The 22,138-nt window shown below is 43.6% G+C and overlaps 1 protein-coding gene across 1 annotated transcript in view; it reads right to left on the bottom strand.

Annotated features, from left to right (window-relative positions):
• Positions 1-1,114: 1,114 nt before the first annotated feature.
• The window catches only part of capn5b (calpain 5b), a 69,728-nt gene continuing 48,704 nt past the window's right edge, over positions 1,115-22,138 (bottom strand). Inside the window, exons 4-13 of the mRNA XM_045224177.1 lie at positions 18,411-18,619; positions 15,857-16,049; positions 6,488-6,681; positions 5,059-5,136; positions 4,593-4,788; positions 4,269-4,391; positions 3,646-3,842; positions 3,057-3,178; positions 1,752-1,888; positions 1,115-1,547 (exon numbers count right to left, since the gene is read on the bottom strand). Of these exons, the coding sequence (XP_045080112.1) occupies positions 1,365-1,547; positions 1,752-1,888; positions 3,057-3,178; positions 3,646-3,842; positions 4,269-4,391; positions 4,593-4,788; positions 5,059-5,136; positions 6,488-6,681; positions 15,857-16,049; positions 18,411-18,619 (1,632 nt within the window). The 3' untranslated portion in view covers positions 1,115-1,364. The remainder of the gene's footprint in view (positions 1,548-1,751; positions 1,889-3,056; positions 3,179-3,645; positions 3,843-4,268; positions 4,392-4,592; positions 4,789-5,058; positions 5,137-6,487; positions 6,682-15,856; positions 16,050-18,410; positions 18,620-22,138) is intronic.

The following is a 22,138-nucleotide window of genomic DNA, read 5'->3' as shown; positions in this document are numbered from 1 at the left end:
GAGTGGGAAGAGGAAGAGGAAAGGGGGATGGATGGGATGGAGGAGGGAGGAGGCAAGGCTACACTCACATTAACACCAGCAGCCTCCCACGGGAGGGCATGGGTGCTGTTGGCTTCACTTTCTTGGGAGTTGGCTTGTTTTGTGGGGACTATAGAAAGTGGATGATAGACAGAAGTTGTATCCCAAATGACACCCAGTCATTGATGGGAGAAACAGTAAAGGCTGATAATATAGCCTTTCTGGGACTAAATGGGGCTGCGACATCAGTCAAGTGACGGAGTAAAAAACACTCAGCGAATAGGATGGATAGAGGTGGTCCCAGTATACCACCCAATACCATGACCCCCCTCCCACCCGACATATGGCTGGTCCTAAAAGGACACAGGGTCCTAAAGAGACCCACTCAGCCTTAAGGCGATGCATAGCCCTTAGTGACACTGGGAGATGTATGAGGAGTGCAGGCGCATGTTAAAAGGTATGTGTGTGTGGGAGAGTAGAGAGATAGGAGTGTGTGCTCGTTTCCGAAATCTGTCTTGCCTACTACTTACTAAAACTAAATACTGTGTACTAATCATGCTACATACTATGTAGAACGTAGTGTTTAGTATATGTATACAGTAAGCAACATATCAGCATAATAGACTCACCCATAGTGAGAATGCGTAATCTAATCAGTTAGTTCCCACCATTTGTTCATTTTGGTACAGCCCGTCCTCTTCTCTGATTATTAGCTTATTATCAGCTGTTGTCAATCACACGTGGGTCTGAAATTATGCTTATCTTTCTCAATAGTGTGCAGTGAATTCTACTAGATGAAAAAATTAAATCAGTATGGCATCCTGGCAATTAAAGCATACTATGAAACTTTCAATCGCATACTCAGCCTACTATTTAGAACGCAACTACAGGTATTCAGACAGCCTGTGTGTGTGTGTGTGTGTGTGTGTGTGTGTGTGTGTGTGTGTGTGTGTGTGTGAAAAGAGAAGAGAGAGAGAGAGAGAGAGAGAGAGAGAGAGAGAGAGAGAGAGAGAGAGAGAGAGAGAGAGAGAGAGAGAGAGAGAGAGAGAGAGAGAGAGAGAGAGAGAGAGAGAGAGAGAGAGAGAGAGAGAGAGAGAGAGAGAGAGAGAGAGATAAATAGAGAGAGAGCACGAGAGAGTCAGAGAAAGAGTCAGAAAGAAAGACACCAAGCTGTGTATGTATATGTTTACAGGGGTGTCGGGTCGGGTGGAGCTAGATCCCGGGGTGGGATTAACAGGTTAACTGCCATGCTCGGTTTAGGGCGGGGGTGTGAGGCAAAGGGTTGTCATGATGACAAAGATCAAAGGTAAAGCTCCGACATGGCGAGAGCGGCGACGGAAGTGATGTCATATGTTGATGAGCGTGGTGCAGGTGATGAGGCGCACGGTGACTGTGCCTGGGAGGTCGTTGTCTTGGCGATTGCCTTTGTCACGCAGGTGGAGTGTGTGCTGCTCCTGCCGGTCATTAGGGTCACTGGACAGGGTCACCTGACCCAGGAAGGTATCCACAATCACGTTCTTATTGTAGATCTATTATGGTATGGCCCAAGGTCAGAGCAGAGCAGAGCAGAGGGGAAAGAGAGGGGGGATTTGAAAGAGAAGAAAGAAAAAGAGAGAGAGAACATAGGAAAACAGTGATTAACAAAACAGAAGAAAACATATTCAAGAGATAGAGGGATACATATGAACACAAAGACAGATAAGTAAAAGTTCCTTCCCTCCGTCTGTGCTCACCTCAATGTGGATGCCTTCCTTTGGCTTCTTGCGGTAGAACAGGCCTTTGACGTCGAAGTTGGGGCTCCGTGTGTCCTTGTGCACCGGTGAGCGCACCCGCTCCCCCTCACAGGTGATGATGACGTACGGGTCAGAGGCTAGGAAGGACGGGGAGGACAGGGAGGGAGGGAAGCGGGACAGCTGTCAATCACTGGGTTGACATGTACTCAACTATGCAGGCCAAAACCAACTCTAGGCCTAGTCTAATAAATAAATAAATAAATAAATAATAATAATAATAATATGTTGTATTGTCCCTTACACCGGATAGGTGCAGTGAAATGTGTTGTTTTACAAGGTCAGCCATAGTAGTATGCCACCCCTGGAGAGAATTAGGGTTAAGTGCCTTGCTGAAGGGCACATCAACAGATGTTTCACCTTGTCAGCTCGGGTATTCAAACCAGTGACCATTCGATTACTGGCCCAACGTTCTAACCGCTAGGCTATGTGCCACCCTTCTCTGGCCATCAGACCAACCAGCAATCAGACCAGTCTCTGACAGGTAGGTGGAGAAGGGTTTTAGTTGCTTGTGCTAGTAGGTAGGTAGAGGATACAGGGAGGGGGAACTATTGAAGACTATAGGTACTTGCATAGATCTGAAAGGGAGGGGATAGGTTTCAGCCATATGACAAAAAGTATTCCTAGACCTATCAGAGCGCTAGGAAGAACTACTACCCTATTGCTTATACCTATCCAATCCTCTCAGATCTACATGAAGCTAGGGGTTAGGGGTTGTTTCTGGGCTGAGCCAAAGCCTATTGGACTAACTGTGTAGTATGTCTAGTTGTATCTAAGCCGCTAGCCACTAGGTGGTGCTGAAGTACCTCCTGTTTTGGCCAGGTGCCTCTTCTTGTTGGGAATGAGACAGTGCAGCTCTGTGTATGACCAGAAAAGTTTATCTTGCAATGCAATCTGTGGCACACACACATAAACCCATACACACTCACAAAAACATTTTGTTACCCCTAATATAGCTCGGCCCAGTAGTGTGAAAAGGGTATATGCATGTCAGCTCCCAAAGCCTCCCTTCCACATGGGTGCATACTGTCTCTTACTTTACTGTAGGCCTACTACATTTACATTTACATTTTAGTCATTTAGCAGACGCTCTTATCCAGAGCGACTTACAGTTAGTTTATTTTTCATACTGGCCCCCCTTGGGAATCAAACCCACAACCCTGGCGTTGCAAACGCCATGCTCTACCAACTGAGCTACATCCCTGCCGGCCATTCCCTCTATTTCCTACTGTAGCCTTACTAGCTTACCCCCATTAGAGTCCTGGCCCTGGAGTCCCTCTGCACTCAGAATGTGGACCTGGGTGACCAGCTGGGGGTAACCACACATGCCCGTCCAACACGTCTGGGGGGGCTCGTCTAGGTTCAACTCTCTGTGGGGGAAGGAAAGAAAGTGAATATGGGTGTTATTAATTTAGATGAGGGCAATGGCAGTGGATGACAAATTACTTGAAAAAAGTTCTGGGTCCACTTAGAGAATCAGTTTAAATTGATAAAAAAGATAACATTATTTTACAGAAACCATAAAATTCAACTGGAGTGCATCTTAAAAGGATAGTTAACTTTTTTGAAGTCTTAAAATATGTAAAAAAGTTTAAAAAATGAACTATCCCTTTAACATGCACACCAGTTACATTTGATAGGTTTCTATAAAATTATGTTTTCTTTTTTATCAGTTTGAACTGATTTAAATTAAGCTATCATAGAGAAGAAGAAAAAATACTGTTCTATTTAATTCAACAATCCCATTGAACTATCCCTTTAATGTTGGCTATCCATTTGTAATGGTCAGGAGGTCAGGGGAGTGGGGGTGGGGCTGCATGTCGGCCGGCTGGTTTACTTGCAGTCTGAAGGCACGTCGGTGAAGACCCGCAACAGGAAGTCGCCCTGCTGCCTGGGGTCAAAAGTCGTGGGGATGATGACATAGCGACCCTCCTTGAGCTCCTTCCTGAGGAAGACGCAGCGCGAGTTGATGTAGATGGAGCCCGCCACCTTCTGCTGGGCAGTGTGCATGCGGTACTTTCTGTTCAGCTCCACCTAGAGGATGGGAGGGGACATGACGTCAGGAAAACATTTTAAAGGTAGACTTTAAAGGTAGATATGACATCTTCATGCAGAGACGGACAACTTCCTACTTTTTATAATTATTTGAAGGATAGAGGCAGAAGCAGGGAGACAGATGTAGGAAGTGGAAATAGGGCTCATGCGGGGATTGAACCAGGATCCTTATGTCTTATCTATTTTATTTTACGTTATGAGTAGAAAGGAAGTGAAGAGAAATGGTTGCTATACGGCAATACCAGGAAGTAAAGAGTTAAGAGGTTAGGATGAAAGGCAAAACATAAAAGGAAACATTCATGTGGAGCGACGGAGTGTTCATCTTCCTGTGTATCCATCTGTTTGTGTCCATCTGGGTGTGTGTATGTCTTCATTGTTTGTGTGTGTGTATGTGTGCGTGTGTACCCGGTGAATGTCAAAGCCTATGGCCAGGTTATCTCCTTTGCCCTCCTTGGTGGTGGCTCTCCTCTCCTTCTGCTGCAGGGCGATCAACACCTCGTCCTCTACCTTCTTCACATCAAACACATACTGCAGAGAGAGACAAACAAACACATCAACACACTGATCCGAACACTCTTCCAATCAAATACAGTGCATGCAGAGACATCAACAGAAAAACACATACAAACCTACACAGTACACACACACACACACACACACACCGTCCCACCCAACCTCTCACCATCCACCAACACTCTCCCCACTTCCATCCACCCCCATGCACCCCACCTGTGGGTTCTGGAGGAAGGTGGCCTTGTGGTTGATGCAGCCCCCAGAGCGGTTCCTCAGGGGGTCCTGGCGGGGGACCCAGGAGCCCCTCATCACCTCCTCCTCCCAGGTCTTGTGGATGCTCAGGTAGGAGGTGTTGATGAGGCGGCACAGGATCAGGTCTGTGAAGTACTGGCAGAAGTCATCAAACGTCATCCTGGGATGGAGAGAGAGGGAGGCAGTGATGGATGGATGGAGGGGGGGCGGGGGATATATTTAGGATCTAGGGCCAATTTCCAGGATACAGATTAAGCATAGTCCTGAGCATGCTTTTTAGTCCAGGACTAGGCTTAATCTGTGTGTGGGAAAATGGCCCCTAATGTTCCAATGGTGTGTGTGTGTGTGTGTGTGTGTGTGTGTGTGTGTGTGTGTGTGTGTGTGTGTGTGTGTGTGTGTGTGTGTGTGTGTGCGCAGTGTTCCCCCTCACCAAAACTCTCCGTCGTCCTGCACAGTGACGCCCAGCTTCTCTCTCTCACTCTTGCTCACCTTCTTCCACTCATCTGAGCTGGGGGCACAGACAGGAAATGACCTCATGTTAGACAGCACAACACAAAGGAAATTACAGAGCAAACATAACACTGGGAAAAACATTTGATTGGAGATTGAGCACCACTGAGACAGACAGCGACATAATCTCAATTACTAAATTCAGCACCACGTGTGTGTGTGTGTGTGTGTGCATGTAAAAATAAACATATATTTTGTTTCAAATCCCTGCCAGTGCCACAACTTCTGTGACAAACTTCCACATCAAACAGTGAAATGGAATCTTAAACTCCAGTTTTGATCAAACCCCAGATAAATTATTCATTAATTCTCATGACTGTATGAATGAAGGGAGACGATACCTTTAATAACACCACTCAGTCACTTCCCCTTTAAGAACTAACATCTCTCTCCTTTACCTAGTCAATAATTCAGCTGCCTTCATGAGCGAGCCCTACAATCTCTGCTGTGTCACACAACCTAGCGACAAACAATAGGATATAACAGAAGGAGAAAGAGATGCTCATCTTCTTCCCATCCTATTACATCACGCTCATTTCAATCTCCTCCATTCTCCTCCAGGGAGGGTTAGGGTGTGTGTCAGTGTGTGTGTGCGTGAGGCTTACATGTTTGAGTGTGCATGTGTGTGTGTGACACAAGAAGCAAGAAGTACACACACACAGTCAGTCAGACACATGCATGCCTGCACGCGCATGGACGGAAACACACACTCAAATACGTCATCCACATGCATGCAAACACGCATGCATGCACACACTGACACACACACACACAAAGCATTCCCCATTTCAGTAGAGGGAGAACACCTCTCTTTCCACCTCAATACTCCTTCATGGTCTAGTCTTTTTGAGGCAGTAAAGGCTCTCTGAAGAGAAGCTTCCATTACGCACACTGACTGCACAGCCAGACTGTCTGACTCTGTAGAGGGGGATAGTGCATTACACTTGAAATGTCTTGCAGATTGCCTATTCTCTGTCCGTGTCCGAATACCCGTACTAGTGCTCTAAATAGTAGGCATTTTGGGAATGCGAAAATATAATGTTTTATATAGTATGTGAAATTTCAAATATTGAGCATGCTTTAAATGTCAGGATGTCATAAAAATGTGGGCTTTTCGTCTAGTAGAATTCGCTGCACACCATTGAAGAGAATCGTCTTTCCAGACCCAGGTGTGTTTGACAACAGCTGATAATCAGATGAGGTGATGCGCTGTACCAAAATGAACGAATGTTGTGTACATAGAATTAGAATGAAAATTGGAATGAATTGGGATACCCATTCTACTCATGCTAATTCTATGGTTGTGTAGTACTACCTTCAGGCCTGAGGGGGCAGTCTTGTGTATTTACCTGTCGCTCCAGGGCCCGCTCCACTCCTTCTCTCCCCAGGGGTTCCTCATGCGGATCATGTTGAGCTTCTCTGACTTGAAGAAGGCCAGCAGGCCCTGGCCCAGACGCACCTTCTTCACGTCCGTCACCGCGTAGGCGTGGCCTTTGACCAGGCCGCAGTCTAGCCGCGCCTCCATGTCCTCCACCGTGGTCGCCTATGAGACCATTAATAGTCAATTCATTAATGAATCATTATTTATTTATTTGTTTATCACATTTCATACACAGAACGCAGCTCAAAGTGCTTGGGTTGTGACAAGGGTTGTGTTTATTAGGGCGTGCGACAGAAAAACATTTTCAAATGTCTTCCGACAGAAAATGAAAATGTGCATTATTGGACAAGTCCAGCTGTTTCAGACAGTTTTTCTGTTCAAATCAAATCGTATTTGCCACATGCGCCGAATACAACAGGTGTAGACATTACAGTGAAATGCTTACTTACAAGCCCATAACCAACAATGCAGTTTAAGAAAAAAAAAAAAGAAGCAAATAATTAAAGAGCAGCAGTAAAATAAAATAACAGTAGGGAGGTTATATACAGGGGGTACCGGTACAGAGTTAATGTGCGGGGGCACCGGTTAGTCGAGGTAATATGTACATGTGGGTAGAGTTAAAGTGACTATGCATAAATAATAAACAGAGTAGCAGCAGCGTAAAAGAGGGGGTTGGGGGCAATGCAAATAGTCCGGGTAGCCATGATTAGCTGTTCAGGAGTCTTATGGCTTCGGGGTAGAAGCTGTTAAGAAGTATTTTGGACCTAGACTTGGCGCTCCTGTACTGCTTGCCGTGCGGTAGCAGAGAGAACAGTCTATGACTAGGGTGGCTGGAGTCCTTGGTAATTTTAAGGGCCTTCCTCTGACACCGCCTGGTATAGGAGGTCCTGGATGGCAGGAAGCTTGGCCCCTGTGATGTACTGGGCCGTACGCACTACCCTCTGTAGTGCCTTGCGGTCGGAGGCAGAGCAGTTGCCATACCAGGCGTTGATGCAACCAGTCAGGATGCTCTCGATGGTGTGGCTGTAGAACCTTTTGAGGATCTGAGGACCCATGCCAAATATTTTCAGTCTCCTGAGGGGGACTGTTTTATGCCTAATGAATAAAGCCCGGTGAAGTTGAACTGAGGGTTGGTTTGTTTGAATTGAACTTGCACCGTAGTCGGCCGGTGCTGTCCCTGTGCTATTTGATCATTACATTTTTAGTCATTTAGCAGACGCTCTTATCCAGAGCGACTTACAGTTAGTGAGTGCATACATTTTTCATACACAGAACGCAGCTCAAAGATCATCAAAGTATAATTGAGCAAAAGGCCCTGAGTAATGAGCCTGTTTCACAAACAGTGTGACGCAACGACAGCGAGGGAACAACTACTAAGGAGGGAGAAGGAAAAAGAGAGGAGAGAGAGAAGACAGGAAGGAAATTAGGGAAAGCAGGGTCGTATTCATAAGTGCACACCGTAGCAAAACATTTTGCAACGGAAAACAAAAAAAACTAACGTTTCTTATTGGACGAGGTCTGGTCTGGTAGTCCCTCTCCATTTAAGTACATTTTCTTCCATTTGGTGCCTAATGAATACGACCCTGGGGACTCGTAAGCTGCACTAAGAAAAGCAACTGAAACACATTTGTTTGGAACGGCATAGTTCTTCCATTGAAATGCATGTCAAATTAGTATTTTACAAATCTAGGTAGTAAATTATTTTATTGGGCACCAATATTGATAATTTGATATGATATTGATATTGTTTCATATCTCTATAAGCAAGGCATATTTTGACTTTGGTTTATTCTTCCTGTTAACCTACACTATTATGTAAAAAAATATACATGACTGTTCATGCAGGCACAAAACCCTCTCACAGACTTTTTCACCAGTTCTCAACTTAAAGACGTCCTCTAGCGATTTTTACTACATTTACTGTTGAAAGCGATATCCCAAGTATAAATACAGTGAAGTACACTAAAGGGTAAAAAATATTTTTGGGATCAAAATAGTGTTTTTTATTCACAACTGCAAACTTCAAGGAGTAGGGCATTCAAGGAGTTGGTCTGATGGGAATCCGTGATGTCATCGGCCTCCTCCCTTGCTTTAGGAACAATAGAGGAATAATAGAGAACAAAAGAGGAAAGGCCCACCCCCACACTTGTGCCATGTCATGACTTACCTGGAATACCTTTTGAGATGTGCCTTTTATTAAGTAAAGGTGTTAAATGAGGTCAGGTGTTAAAGAAGGTGGAAATGAGACTGGAGTGCCACTTTAAGCATACTTAATTGCCTGCTGATGGGCCATCAACTGTAGGTATGTATGGTCTGGCAACCTTCCCATTGTAGGTTGCCAGAACATACATACATGGCCCAATGGGCAATCTGCAAGCAGTTGTCTGGACTTCACAGAGCCATGGAAGTGAACAGAAAAGTGAACATTCACACAGTTGCAATCAATGTATTTTATAAACACCGATATGATATCGATATCGGATCGGGGAAAAAATGCAATCAGAAGGCCTGAGTACCTGGTTTCAAACAGTATTTGAGATCTTTCTTTAGCTTGCCGATGACAATTGACGGGGGTTTACAATTTTGGGACTATTCCAGAATACAAATAATATTTGAACCCAGGTGTGATAGACCTATTCTGCCTAGGCCATTGGATGTGTGGAAAATGCCTACCACACACATCACTTTTCAAACCCTGCTTACAGAAAACAACGGAGGGGGGAAGAACGCAAAACGCAATTAGGCTTGTAGTCTGGGGAGAGAGATGCATGTGGGTGGCTTTTAAGATGCCTTTGTTGTATTCCTAAATCAGACCTCCTCACAACATAAAGCCTGTGAATAGAGTCTAGCATTTTTGTAATGTTGCCAGGACATTACAACAATAACCAAACAACAACCACCAGACAGATAACGTCTGAGGAATTAATGACATCGGCTTTCGGGCCATTCGTCTAGCTGACGTGTTTGTTTAGACGTTTTTTGTGTGTCCATGTCTGTTCTGTTGTTATTGTTGTTGTTGTTCCGAAATGGATCCTCAAGAAAACTAATGAATATAAAACGCTTATCTCTCCCAGTAGAGCTAGTATACTTGACTCGGAATCACACAATGCTGGACTGTAAATTAGTTATAGTGCAGGGGTGGACCTATATGGTGCCATATGGGACGCAGCCACTGCTGCCTGGGGGAGTAGAACTCATACAAACGGAGAGATAAACAACAAGCAGATTGAGGATGACCGGTAGATGCACTGTAAACCCCAAGGCAATTTTACTTAAAATACTTATAGTAAATTGAACTCAAAGTCAATGAAAAGGCATTATTACTTTGTGGTACTGACTCAAAACTAAATGAGAACTCACACCAAATCTATTTTTAAAGTTATTAACTTTTTCCCCAGCATTTTTTGGAATTGTTTTAAATACACCACCAGTAAAATTCAAAGGTTTTTCTTTATTTGTACTATTTTCTACATTGTAGAATAATTGTGAAGACATCAAAACTAGGAAATAACAGATGTGGAATCATGTAGTAACCTAAAAAGTGTTAAACAAATCAAAATATATTTTATATTTGAGATTCTTCAAATAGCCACCCTTTGCCTTTATGACAGCTTTGCACACTCTTGGCATTCTCTCAACCAGCTTCATGAGGCAGTCACATGGAATGCATTTCAATTAACAGGTGTGACTTGTTAAAAGTTCACTTGTGGGATTTATTTCCTTCCTAATGCGTTTGAGCCAATCAGTTGTGTTGTGACAAGGTATAAAGAAGATAGCCCTATTTGATAAAAGACCAAGTCCATATTATAGCAAGAACAGCTCAAAAAAGCAAAGAGAAACGACAGTCCATCATTACTTTGAGACATAAAGGTCAGTCAATACGGAACATTTCAAGAACTTTGAACGTTTCTTCAAGTGCAGTCGCAAAAACCATCAAGCGCTATGATGAAACTGGCTCTCATGAGGACCGCCACAGGAATGGAAGGCCCAGAGTTACCTCTGCTGCAGAAGACAAGTTCATTAGAGTTACCAGCCTCAGAAATTGCAGCACAGATAAATGCTTCACAGAGTTCAAGTCACAGACACATCTCAACATCAACTGTTCAGAGGGGACTGCGTGAATCAGGCCTTCATGGTCGAATTGCTGCAAAGAAACCACTACTGAAGGACACCAATAAGAAGAAGAGACTTGCTTGGGCCAAGAAACACGAACAATCGACATTAGACCGGTGGAAATGTGTCCTTTGGTCTAGAGTCCAAATAGGAGATTTTTGGTTGCAGCCACCGTGTCTTTGTGAGATGCGGTGTGGGTGAACGGATGATCTCTGCATGTGTAGTTCCATGAAGGAGGAGGTGTAGCTCAGTTGGTAGAGCATGGCACTTGCAACGCCAGGGTTGTGGGTTTGTTTCCCACGGGGGGCCAGTATGAAAATGTATGCACTAACTAAGTCGCTCTGGATAAGAGCGTCTGCTAAATGACTAAATTGTAAAAATTTAAATGTAAATGTGTTATGGTGTGGGGGTGCTTTGCTGGTGACACGGTCTGTGATTTATTTACACTTAACCAGCATGGCTACCACAGCATTCTGCAGCGATACGCCATCCCATCTGGTTTGGGCTTAGTGGGACTATTATCCCCCGACCTCAACCCAATTGAGATGGTTTGGGATGAGTCGGACCGCAGAGTGAAAGAAAAGCAGCCAATAAGTGATCAGCATATGTGGGAACTCCTTCAAGACTGTTGGAAAAGCATTCCAGGTAAAGCTGGTTGACAGAATGCCAAGAGTGTGCAAAGCTGTCATAAAGGCAAAGGGTGGCTATTTGAAGAATCTCAAATATAAAAAATATTTTGATTTGTTTAACACTTTTTTGGTTACTACATGATTCCACATCTGTTATTTCCTAGTTTTGATGTCTTCACAATTATTCTACAATGTAGAAAATAGTACAAATAAAGAAAAACCTTTGAATGAGTAGGTGTGTCCAAACTTTTGACTGGTAATGTATGTGTTTTTGTATGTACAGTGCATTCGGAAAGTTTTCAGACCCCTTCACTTTTTCCACATTTTGTCAATTACAGCCTTGTTCTAAAATTGATTAAATCAATGTGTTTCCTCATCAATCTACACACAATAGATAGGGTTGCAGAATTCTGGTATATTTCCCAGGTTTTCCAGAAATCCCATTTGGAAGATTCCTGGAAATCCTTCAACCAGGATTTTTTGAAAATCTGGGAATTTGGGGGAAAGTTAACAGAATTTTGAAAACCTACCTGCAAGCCTGATCTGTAAACCATGAGTTTCAGGCCACTGTATTAGGGTAAAGCTAGGCCTCAAAATAAGGCCTTATGAGATATGTATTGTATTGTCGTAAAGAGTTTAATTATAATGATAACATATACCTAAGAACTCACTTGGTGAAGGGCACAGGACTGAAAATGAATGGCATTCAACATATGTCTCTGTCACTAACAAATACAGTTATGGGTGGTAACTCTACAATTCACCCGAAAAGGCAAGGCACACTGGGAAATTATATTGGAGGCGTGGCTTAGTGGGGCTGTTACTCAAAAATGTTAAGCTGATACAACTCAAATCTGAGTCAAAATGCTCATTCTGACTAGGAATGAATATTTTCCTGAAAATTTACCAAGTTTCAATACCGGTAATAATTCCTATTTAGAAACGTCTGACCTCTGATTGCCAACAAGGGTTTTGCCATCAAGTACTAAGTCATGTTTTGCAGAGGGGTCAAATACTTATTTTCCTCATTAAAATGCAAATCAATTTATAACATTTTTGACATGCGTTTTTCTGGATTTTGTTGTTGTTATTCTGTCTCTCACTGTTCAAATAAACCTACCATTAAAATTATAGACTGATCATGTCTTTGTCATTGGGCAAACGTACAAAATCAGCAGGGGATCAAATACTTTTTTCCCTCACTGTATGTAAAGATTTCAGAGCAAATGAAACTGATATGTAGTAACTTTTATTTATTTATTTATTTTACCTTTATTTAACTAGGCAAGTCAGTTAAGAACAAATTCTTATTTACAATGACAGCCTACACCGGCCAAACCCGGACGATGCTGGGCCAATTGTGCGCCGCCCTATGGGACTCCCAATCACGGCCGGTTGTGATACAGCCTGGAATCGAACCAGGGGATCTGTAGTGACGCTTCAAGCACTGAGATGCAGTGCCTTAGACCGCTGCGCCACTCGAGAGCCCACACTCGGGAGTAATGATACAGTAACTATCTTTGATGGCCAATGACATTGTTGTGAATTGTGAAACAGGCTGTTCATAAATTCTGAGCGTTATCATGTTCTTCAATCAATTCAGCGCATTTCAGCAGTAAGCTATATCAACACAGAGCACGCTCTGGACTCACAGAGCGCACCATGAGTATAGCGTTGTCGAATCATACAAACTTTGTAATGGCATTCAAACAAAAGTCAACTGACAAAAGTTGCTAAGCTTCCTAGATCACCTCCAACTAATTACATAATACAGTGCCTTGCAAAGGTATTCATCCGCCTTGGCGTTTTTCCTATTTTGTTGCATTACAACCTGTAATTTAAATGGATTTTTATTTGGATTTCATGTAATGGACATACACAAAACAGTTCAAATTGGTGATGTGGAATGAAAAAAATAACTTGTTTCAGAAACTTGTACAAAATAAATAACGGAAAAGTGGTGCGTGCATATCTATTCACCCCCTTTGCTATGAAGCCCCTAAATAAGATCTGGTGCAACCAGTTACCTTCAGAAGTCACATAATTAGTTAAATAAAGTCCACCTGTGTGCAACCTAAGTGTCACATGATCTGTCACATGATCTCAGTATATATACACCTGTTCTGAAAGGGCCCAGAGTCTGCAACACCACTAAGCAAGGGTCACCACCAAGCTAGCGGCACCATGAAGACCAAGGAGCTCTCCAAACAGGTCAGGGACAAAGTTGGAGAAGTACAGATCAGGCTTGGGTTATAAAAAAATACTTTGAACATCCCATGGAGCACCATTTAAATCCATTATTAAAAAATGGAAAGAATATGGCACCACAACAAACCTGCCAAGAGAGGGCCGCCCACCAAAACTCACGGACAAGGCAAGGAGGGCATTAATCAGAGAGGCAACAAAGAGACCAAAGATAACCCTGATGGAGCTGCAAAGCTCCACAGCGGAGATTGGAGTATCTGTCCATTGGACCACTTTAAGCCGTACACTCCACAGAGCTGGGCTTTACGGAAGAGTGGCCAGAAAAAAGCCATTGCTTAAAGAAAAAAATAAGCAAACACGTTTGGTGTTCACCAAAAGCCATGTGGGAGACTCCCCAAACATATGGAAGAAGGTACTCTGGACAGATGAGACTAAAATTGAGCTTTTCAGCCATCAAGGAAAACACTATGTCTGGCGCAAACCCAACACCTCTCATCACCCCGAGAACACCATGTTTTTCATTGGCAGGGACTGGGAAACTGGTCAGAATTGAAGGAATGATGGATGGCGCTAAATACAGGGACATTCTTGAGGGAAACCTGTTTCAGTCTTCCAGAGATTTGAGACTGGGACGGAGGTTCACCTTCCAGCAGGACAATGACCCTAAGCATACTACTAAAGCAACTCTCGAGTGGTTTAAGGGGAAACATTTAAATGTCTTGGAATGGCCTAGTCAAAGCCTAGACCTCAATCCAATTGAGAATATGTGGTATGACTTAAAGACTGCTGTACACCAGCGGAACCCATCCAACTTGAAGGAGCTGGAGCAGTTTTGCCTTGAAGAATGGGCAAAAATCCCAGTGGCTAGATGTGCCAAGCTTATAGAGACATACCCCAAGAGACTTGCAGCTGTAATTGCTCCAAAAGGTGTCTCTACAAAGTATTGACTTTGGGGGGGGTGAATAGTTATGCACGCTCAAGTTCTGTTTTTTTTTGTCTTATTTCTTGTTTGTTCACAAGAAAAACTATTTTGCATCTTCAAAGTGGTAGGCATGTTGTGTAAATCAAATGATACAAGCCCCCAAAAATCAATTTTAATTCCAGGTTGTAAGGCAACAAAATAGGAAAAATGCCAAGGTGGGTGAATACTTTCGCAAGCCACTGTATTTCCTATATTTGGCAACATTAAGTTGATCATTATACAGATAGCAGATCAGCTCATGAATAACGGGGAGATGAAGAGCGGAATTTGTGGAAATAGTTTAAATATCAAGGTATCTTAATGGGGACTAACTCTGTTTTAAAAATATCCATATCTACTCTCATACCGTTTGTTGATCACACATTCTCTGTTTGGATAATTAGCTATTGAATTGTTTGCTTATTTGATGCTGCGCATGTTGTTTATTTTGTGGAATTGTATTAGTTCGACATTGTGGAAATTGTTTGTAATTTCCCAAGTGTTGTCATTTTATTTTTTCTGGAAATTTCAAGAATGTTCCCGGGACAGTCCCGGGATCCCGAATACTCATGTTAATCCATAATTCGGACTTTAACCCTACCCCTAGGTGTTCATTAGATTTTAAGGTTGTTCTTTTCTACACATTTCCCGATTGGGACAATAAAGAGTATACGCACTCATACTCCTGTAGCTCAGTTGGTAGAGCATGGCGCTTGCAACGCCAGGGTTGTGGGTTCGATTCCCACGGGAGGCCAGTATGGAAAATGTATGCACTCACTAACTGTAAGTCGCTCTGGATAAGAGCGTCTACTAAATGACTAAAATGTAAATGTAAATACAAATTAAAGTCTCATCAGCAAAGAGGAAGTATTGGATGTTTAGATGGATAGATAGATGGATCATTTTCCTCTTGCAAAGATACACTAACCGTAACTTTTTAAATAGACGGGATGGCACATTATAATGACGATTGCCAAACACTGCAAATGCAAAAAAAAAAATGTGTTCAAAATTGCAGGGCCTTATTAAGCCACAACGCAGCAACCCGTTTTGCAACGGAAAACAAAAAGTACAGGTACTGTAGTACCTCCCTGTTTCAAAGCATTTTCTTAACGTTTTGTACTGAACATGACCGAGATCTCCTAACTCCCCCTCACCATGATCCAAAATGGCTGCCTAGTCCTGATCTTCCGGTTTCCACTAGCTTCTATTGCCACAAAGTCAGATTCCACAGCCACAAAATCAATATTGGCATAAAATTGTTTTGCTTTTTGGTCTTAATTTAAGAAGGTTAGCAGTATGGTTAAGGTTAGGGTTAAGGTTAGGTTTGAAATCAAATTTTAAGAAGATACATTTTAGAAATGGGCAGGGTTTATGACTTTGTGGGTATCAAAGCTAGTGACAACCAGATCTTCCCCGACTGACTCACGCGGATGGAGCAGCTGATGAGGCCATCCCGGTTGTGGACCTTCAGCACCCTCTCAAACAGCTGGTTGCGGGCCACCTCGTCCGTGGCCATCTGGCCCTCCAGCAGGTCCATGGGCTCCGACACACCCCCTGTGAAGTCCACCAGGGCATCCGCCGTGTTCCCGCCGTCCAGGGCCTCGTAGCAGCCGTACACTCTGCAGGGACAGGAGGAGGGAGAGGAGGGATTTCATGAATTAAAATACACTGAACAAAAATATAAATGCAACAAAGTTACAGTTCATATAAGGAAATCAGTCAATTTAAATAAATTCATTAGGACCTAATCTATGGATTTCACATGACTGAGAATACAGATATGCATCTGTTGATCACAGATACCTTAAAAAAAAAAAGTAGGGGCGTGGATCAGAAAAACAGTCAGTATCTGGTGTGAGCACCATTTGCCTCATGCAGCGTGACATCTCCTTTGCATAGTTGATCAGGCTGTTGATTATGGCCTGTGGAATGTTGTCCCACTCATCTTCAATGGCTGTGCAAGGTTGCTGGATATTGGCGGGAACTGGAACACGCTGTCGATCCAGAGCATCCCAAACAAGTTCAATGGGTGACATGTCTGGTGAGTATTCAGGCCATGGAAGAACTGGGACATTTTCAGCTTCCAGGAATTGTGTACAGATCCTTGCGACATGGGGCCATTTTATCATGCTGAAACATGAGGTGATGGCGGCGGATGAATGGAACAACAATGGGCCTCAGGATTTCGTCACAGTATCTCTGTGCATTCAAATTGCCATAGATAAAATGCAATTGTGTTCGTTGTCCATAGCTTATGCCTGCCCATACCATAACCCCACCGCCACCATGGGGCACTCTGTTCACAACATTGACATCAGCAAACCGCTTGCCCACATGACGCCATACACGCTGTCTGCCATCTGCCCGGTACAGTTGAAACCGGGATTCATCCGTGAAGAGCACACTTCTCCAGCGTGCCAGTGGCCATCGAAGGTGAGCATTTGCCCACTGAAGTTGGTTACGATGCCAAATTGCAGTCAGGTCAAGACCCTGGTGAGGACGACGAGCACGCAGATGAGCTTCCCTGAGACGGTTTCTGACAGTTTGTGCAGAAATTCTTAGGTTGTGCAAACCCACAGTTTCATCAGCTGTCCGGGTGGCTGGTCTCAGACGATCCCGCAGGTGAAGAAGCCGGATATGGAGATCCTGGGGTGGCATGGTTACACGTGGTCTGCGGTTGGACATACTGCCATATTCTCTAAAACGACAAATGGAGGCGGTTTATGGTAGAGTAATTAATATTAAATTATCTGGCAACAGCTCTGGTGGATATTCCTACAGTCAGGATGCTAATTGCACACTCCCTCAAAACTTGAGACATCTGTGGCATTGTGTTGTGTCTCAAAACTGCACATTTTAAAGTGGCCTTTTATTGTCTCCAGCACAAGGTGCACCTGTGTAATGATCATGCTATTTAATCAGCTTCTTGATATGCCACACCTGTCAGGTGGATGGATTATCAAGGCAAAGGAGAAATGCTCACTAACAGGGATGTAAACAAATTTGTGCACAACATTTTAGAGAAATACGTTTCTGTGCATATGGAACATTTCTGGGATCTTTCATTTCTGCTCATGAAACTTGGGACCAACACTTTACATGTTGCGTTTATATTTTTGTTCAGTATAATAATAACAATATACGCCATTTAGCAGAAGCTTTTATCCAAAGCGACTTACAGTCATGCTTGCATACATTTTACGTATGGGTGGCCCTGGGAATCGAACCCACAATCGAAACCCACAATCCTAGCGTTGCAAGGGCCATGCTCTTCATCTGAAGTCAAATATCCTTCTATCAATGCTGTCTACAATGCACAGTTGACATCTGGATGACTACAGAGCCATATTCTTACACAGGCAGTCCCATTCTGATCTTCTGCCCAATTATTGGCAAAAGAGCTGCTCTGATTGGGCAATAGACCAATTAGTGGAAAAAGATCAGAATTGGGCTGCCAGTGTAAATGCAGCCTTAGTTGACTTCAAATCTTAATATGTGACACCAAAATCTCAGTCAAAATATTGATAGAAGTACATCATATATTATTAAGTCTTATTATAAGACATTACAAATGTTCATACATGCTTATAACATGTTATAAAGCATCATACCTACAGGCTTTAAGTAAAGTGTTACCAATTGGAAATATTTATTAGAGTGAGTGAGTGCGTCTTCGTTCTAAAGATCTTTTCAGCATTCCTCAAATATTGGGAGACTTAAACATAGCATTAGATATTTTATTAGATGACATTCCCCCAGGACTGCTACACTACTCTCTCTTTATCCCGGTCCCGTAGGTGTTCATTTGATTTTAATGTTGTTGTTTTTAACCCTGACTTTACTACACATTCCCCAATTGGGACAATAAATAGATTGATGGACGGATGGATTGAATAATACATTTTTCACCAATACTGTACTACACATTTTCTAATTTTGACAATAAAGCCATTTACTGATTGATTGATTAATTGACTAACTTGGCATAGGCCTTCTCCACCAGTGCGCTCCAGAACTCGTTACTGTCGTCTGAGTGGCAGTAGACCAGCTGGTTGTCCACCGTGGGCAGCCGGTCGTCGATCACCACGTCCACCCACTCGCCAAAGCGCCAGAAGCGGAAGTGGAAGATCCCGGCATATGACTCGGGCGTCTCTGTGTCCCACTCCTGCTCCTTCCAGTCTGGGATGACCTGAAGGGAGGGTGGGAGTGGAGGAGGTCGGAGGAATAGGAGGTTGGGAAAGAGGGAGGGAAAGGGTGGGCAAAGGGAGGAGTGGGTGGAGAGGATTAGAGGGTGTGGGAAGGTAGGAGAGGGAAAAGACGGGTGGAAGGGGGAGTGGGAGAGGGAGGAGAGGGGGGTGAAGGGGGAGTGGGAGAGGGAGGAGAGGGGTGAAGGGGGAGTGGGAGAGGGAGGAGAGGGGTGAAGGGGGAGTGGGAGAGGGAGGAGAGGGGTGAAGGGGGGAGTGGGAGAGGGAGGAGAGGGGTGAAGGGGGGAGGGGGAGAGGGAGAAGGAGGAGAGAGGTGAAGGGTGTGGGAAGGTAGGAGAGGGAGGAGAGGGGTGGAGGGTGTGGGAAGGTAGGAGAGGGAGGAGAGGGGTGGAGGGTGTGGGAAGGTAGGAGAGGGAGGAGAGGGGTAGAGGGTGTGGAAATGCAGGACGAGTAGAGGGAGGAAAGGGCGGAAAAAGAGAGTGTTGGGAATAGTATGCAAGCCGAACAAACAAGTTGTGTGTTGGCCGAACTCGTAAATTCCACACCCTCTTGTGAGTGAGGCTGTCATCCCTGCTGCAGCATACCTCTTGCCCCCACCTTGTCCCCTCCTGGCCAGCCAATGCGTTCCGGAGGATTAGGGGAACATTTAATGTAATTTATCACCTGGGCTCCGGCTAGCATAATTCCAGAGGGAGAACAGGCGGAACAGGACACAGGGATGGGGAATGATTCGAGCTGCATGGAATTACCTGCCAGTCATCCCCTTCCCGGTGGCTCCCCCTCGGACTGCGGTGGGGTGTGGGGAACAAACAAGGTCACACTTAAGGCGTCCGCATGCTTCCCATCCGAAACAGTTCAGAAAAGTTTGTGCATATATCATGATGACATTTGGTGACGTTTTTGTTATTTTTGGTCTTTGGCAAGGGTTTTTTCGGCTGTTAGTGCACACAAAACATTTTCTGGAGGCAAGCCGAAGTTCGGAGCCGTAGTCTACGCCCCTTCGACGGACATTGGTCAACAGCAGGGATTCTTCAATTAAGTGTTTGATGTCATTCAACGATAGGCGAATCGTTTTCACTTGGAACACATCATTTCTTAAAATATTTGTCTTTCTCTTTAAACGTTTGTATTTGTTTAATATATTTTTTAGGGGGTAGATCAGCTTTAATATTGCAGATAGATTGTAACTTCCATCAATGTAATTGTCTGCATCACTTCCAATCCCCCATATGTTTTTTGTCCCTCAAATATATACAGTGGGGAAAAAAACTATTTAGTCAGCCACCAATTGTGCAAGTTCTCCCACTTAAAAAGTTGAGAGAGGCCTGTAATTTTCACATCAACTATGATAGACAAAATGAGAAAGAAAATTCTCCAGAAAATCACATTGTAGGATTTTTTATGAATTTATTTGCAAATTATGGTGGAAAATAAGTATTTGGTCAATAACAAAAGTTTGTCAATACTTTGTTATATACCCTTTGTTGGCAATGACACAGGTCAAACGTTTTCTGTAAGTCTTCACAAGGTTTTCACACACTGTTGCTGGTATTTTGGCCCATTCCTCCATGCAGATCTCCTCTAGAGCAGTGATGTTTTGGAGCTGTCGCTGGGCAACACAGACTTTCAACTCCCTCCAAAGATTTTCTATGGGGTTGAGATCTGGAGACTGGCTAGGCCACTCCAGGACCTTGAAATGCTTCTTACGAAGCCACTCCTTCGTTGCCCAGGCGGTGTGTTTGGGATCATTGTCATGCTGAAAGACCCAGCCACATTTCATCTTCAATGCCCTTGCTGATGGAAGGAGGTTTTCACTCAAAATCTCACGATACATGGCCCCATTCATTCTTTCCTTTACACGGATCAGTCGTCCTGGTCCCTTTGCAGAAAAACAGCCACAAAGCATGATGTCTCCACCCCCATGATTCACAGTAGGTATGGTGTTCTTTGGATGCAACTCAGCATTCTTTGTCCTCCAAACACGACGAGTTGAGTTTTTACCAAAAAGTTCTATTTTGGTTTCATCTGACCATATGACATTCTCCCAATCCTCTTCTGGATCATCCAAATGCACTCTAGCAAACTTCAGACGGGCCTGGACATGTACTGGCTTAAGCAGGGGGACACGTCTGGCACTGCAGGATTTGAGTCCCTGGCGGCGTAGTGTGTTACTGATGGTAGGCTTTGTTACTTTGGTCCTAGCTCTCTGCAGGTCATTCACTAGGTCCACCCGTGTGGTTCTGGGATTTTTGCTCACTTGTGATCATTTTGACCCCACGGGGTGAGATCTTGCGTGGAGCCCCAGATCGAGGGAGATTATCAGTGGTCTTGTATGTCTTCCATTTCCTAATAATTGCTCCCACAGTTGATTTCTTCAAACCAAGCTGCTTACCTATTGCAGATTCAGTCTTCCCAGCCTGGTGCAGGTCTACAATTTTGTTTCTGGTGTCCTTTGACAGCTCTTTGGTCTTGGCCATAGTGGAGTTTGGAGTGTGACTGTTTGAGGTTGTGGACAGGTGTCTTTTATACTGATAACAAGTTCAAACAGGTGCCATTAATACAGGTAACGAGTGGAGGACAGAGGAGCCTCTTAAAGAAGAAGTTACAGGTCTGTGAGAGCCAGAAATCTTGCTTGTTTGTAGGTGACCAAATACTTATTTTCCACCATAATTTGCAAATAAATTCATAAAAAATCCTACAATGTGATTTTCTGGATTTTATTTTCTGAATTTGTCTGTCATAGTTGACGTGTACCTATGATGAAAATTACAGGCCTCTCTCATCTTTTTAAGTGGGAGAACTTGCACAATTGGTGGCTGACTAAATACTTTTTTCCCCCACTGTATATATATATATATATATATATATATATATATATATATACATACAGTTGAAGTCGGAAGTTTACATACACCTTAGCCAAATACATTTAAACTCAGTTTTTCACAATTCCTGACTTATAATCCTAGTAAAAATTCCCTGTCTTAGGTCAGTTAGGATCACCAATTTATTTTAAGAATGTGAAATGTCAGAATAATAGTAGAGAGAATGATTTATTTCAGCTTTTATTTCTTTCATCACATTCCCAGTGGGTCAGAAGTTTACATACACTCAATTAGTATTTGGTAGCATTGCCTTTAAATTGTTTAACTTGGGTCAAACGTTTCGGGTAGCCTTCCACAAGCTTCCCACAATAAGTTGGGTGAATTTTGTCCCATTCCTCCTGACAGAGCTGGTGTAACTGAATCAGGTTTGTAGGCCTCCTTGCTCGCACACGCCTTTTCAGTTCTGCCCACACATTTTCTATAGGATTGAGGTCAGGCCTTTGTGATGGCCACTCCAATACCTTGACTTTGTTGTCCTTAAGCCATTTTGCCAAAACTTTGGAAGTATGCTTGGGGTCATTGTCCATTTGGAAGACCCATTTGCGACCAAGCTTTAACTTCCTGACTGATGTCTTGAGATGTTGCTTCAATATATCCACATAATTTTCCTTCCTCATG

The sequence above is a fragment of the Coregonus clupeaformis genome, chromosome 13 (assembly GCF_020615455.1).
Source record: "Coregonus clupeaformis isolate EN_2021a chromosome 13, ASM2061545v1, whole genome shotgun sequence".
Taxonomy (NCBI): domain Eukaryota; kingdom Metazoa; phylum Chordata; class Actinopteri; order Salmoniformes; family Salmonidae; genus Coregonus; species Coregonus clupeaformis.
Note: the sequence above shows the minus strand (reverse complement) of the source record. Positions and strands in the feature narration are given on the sequence as shown.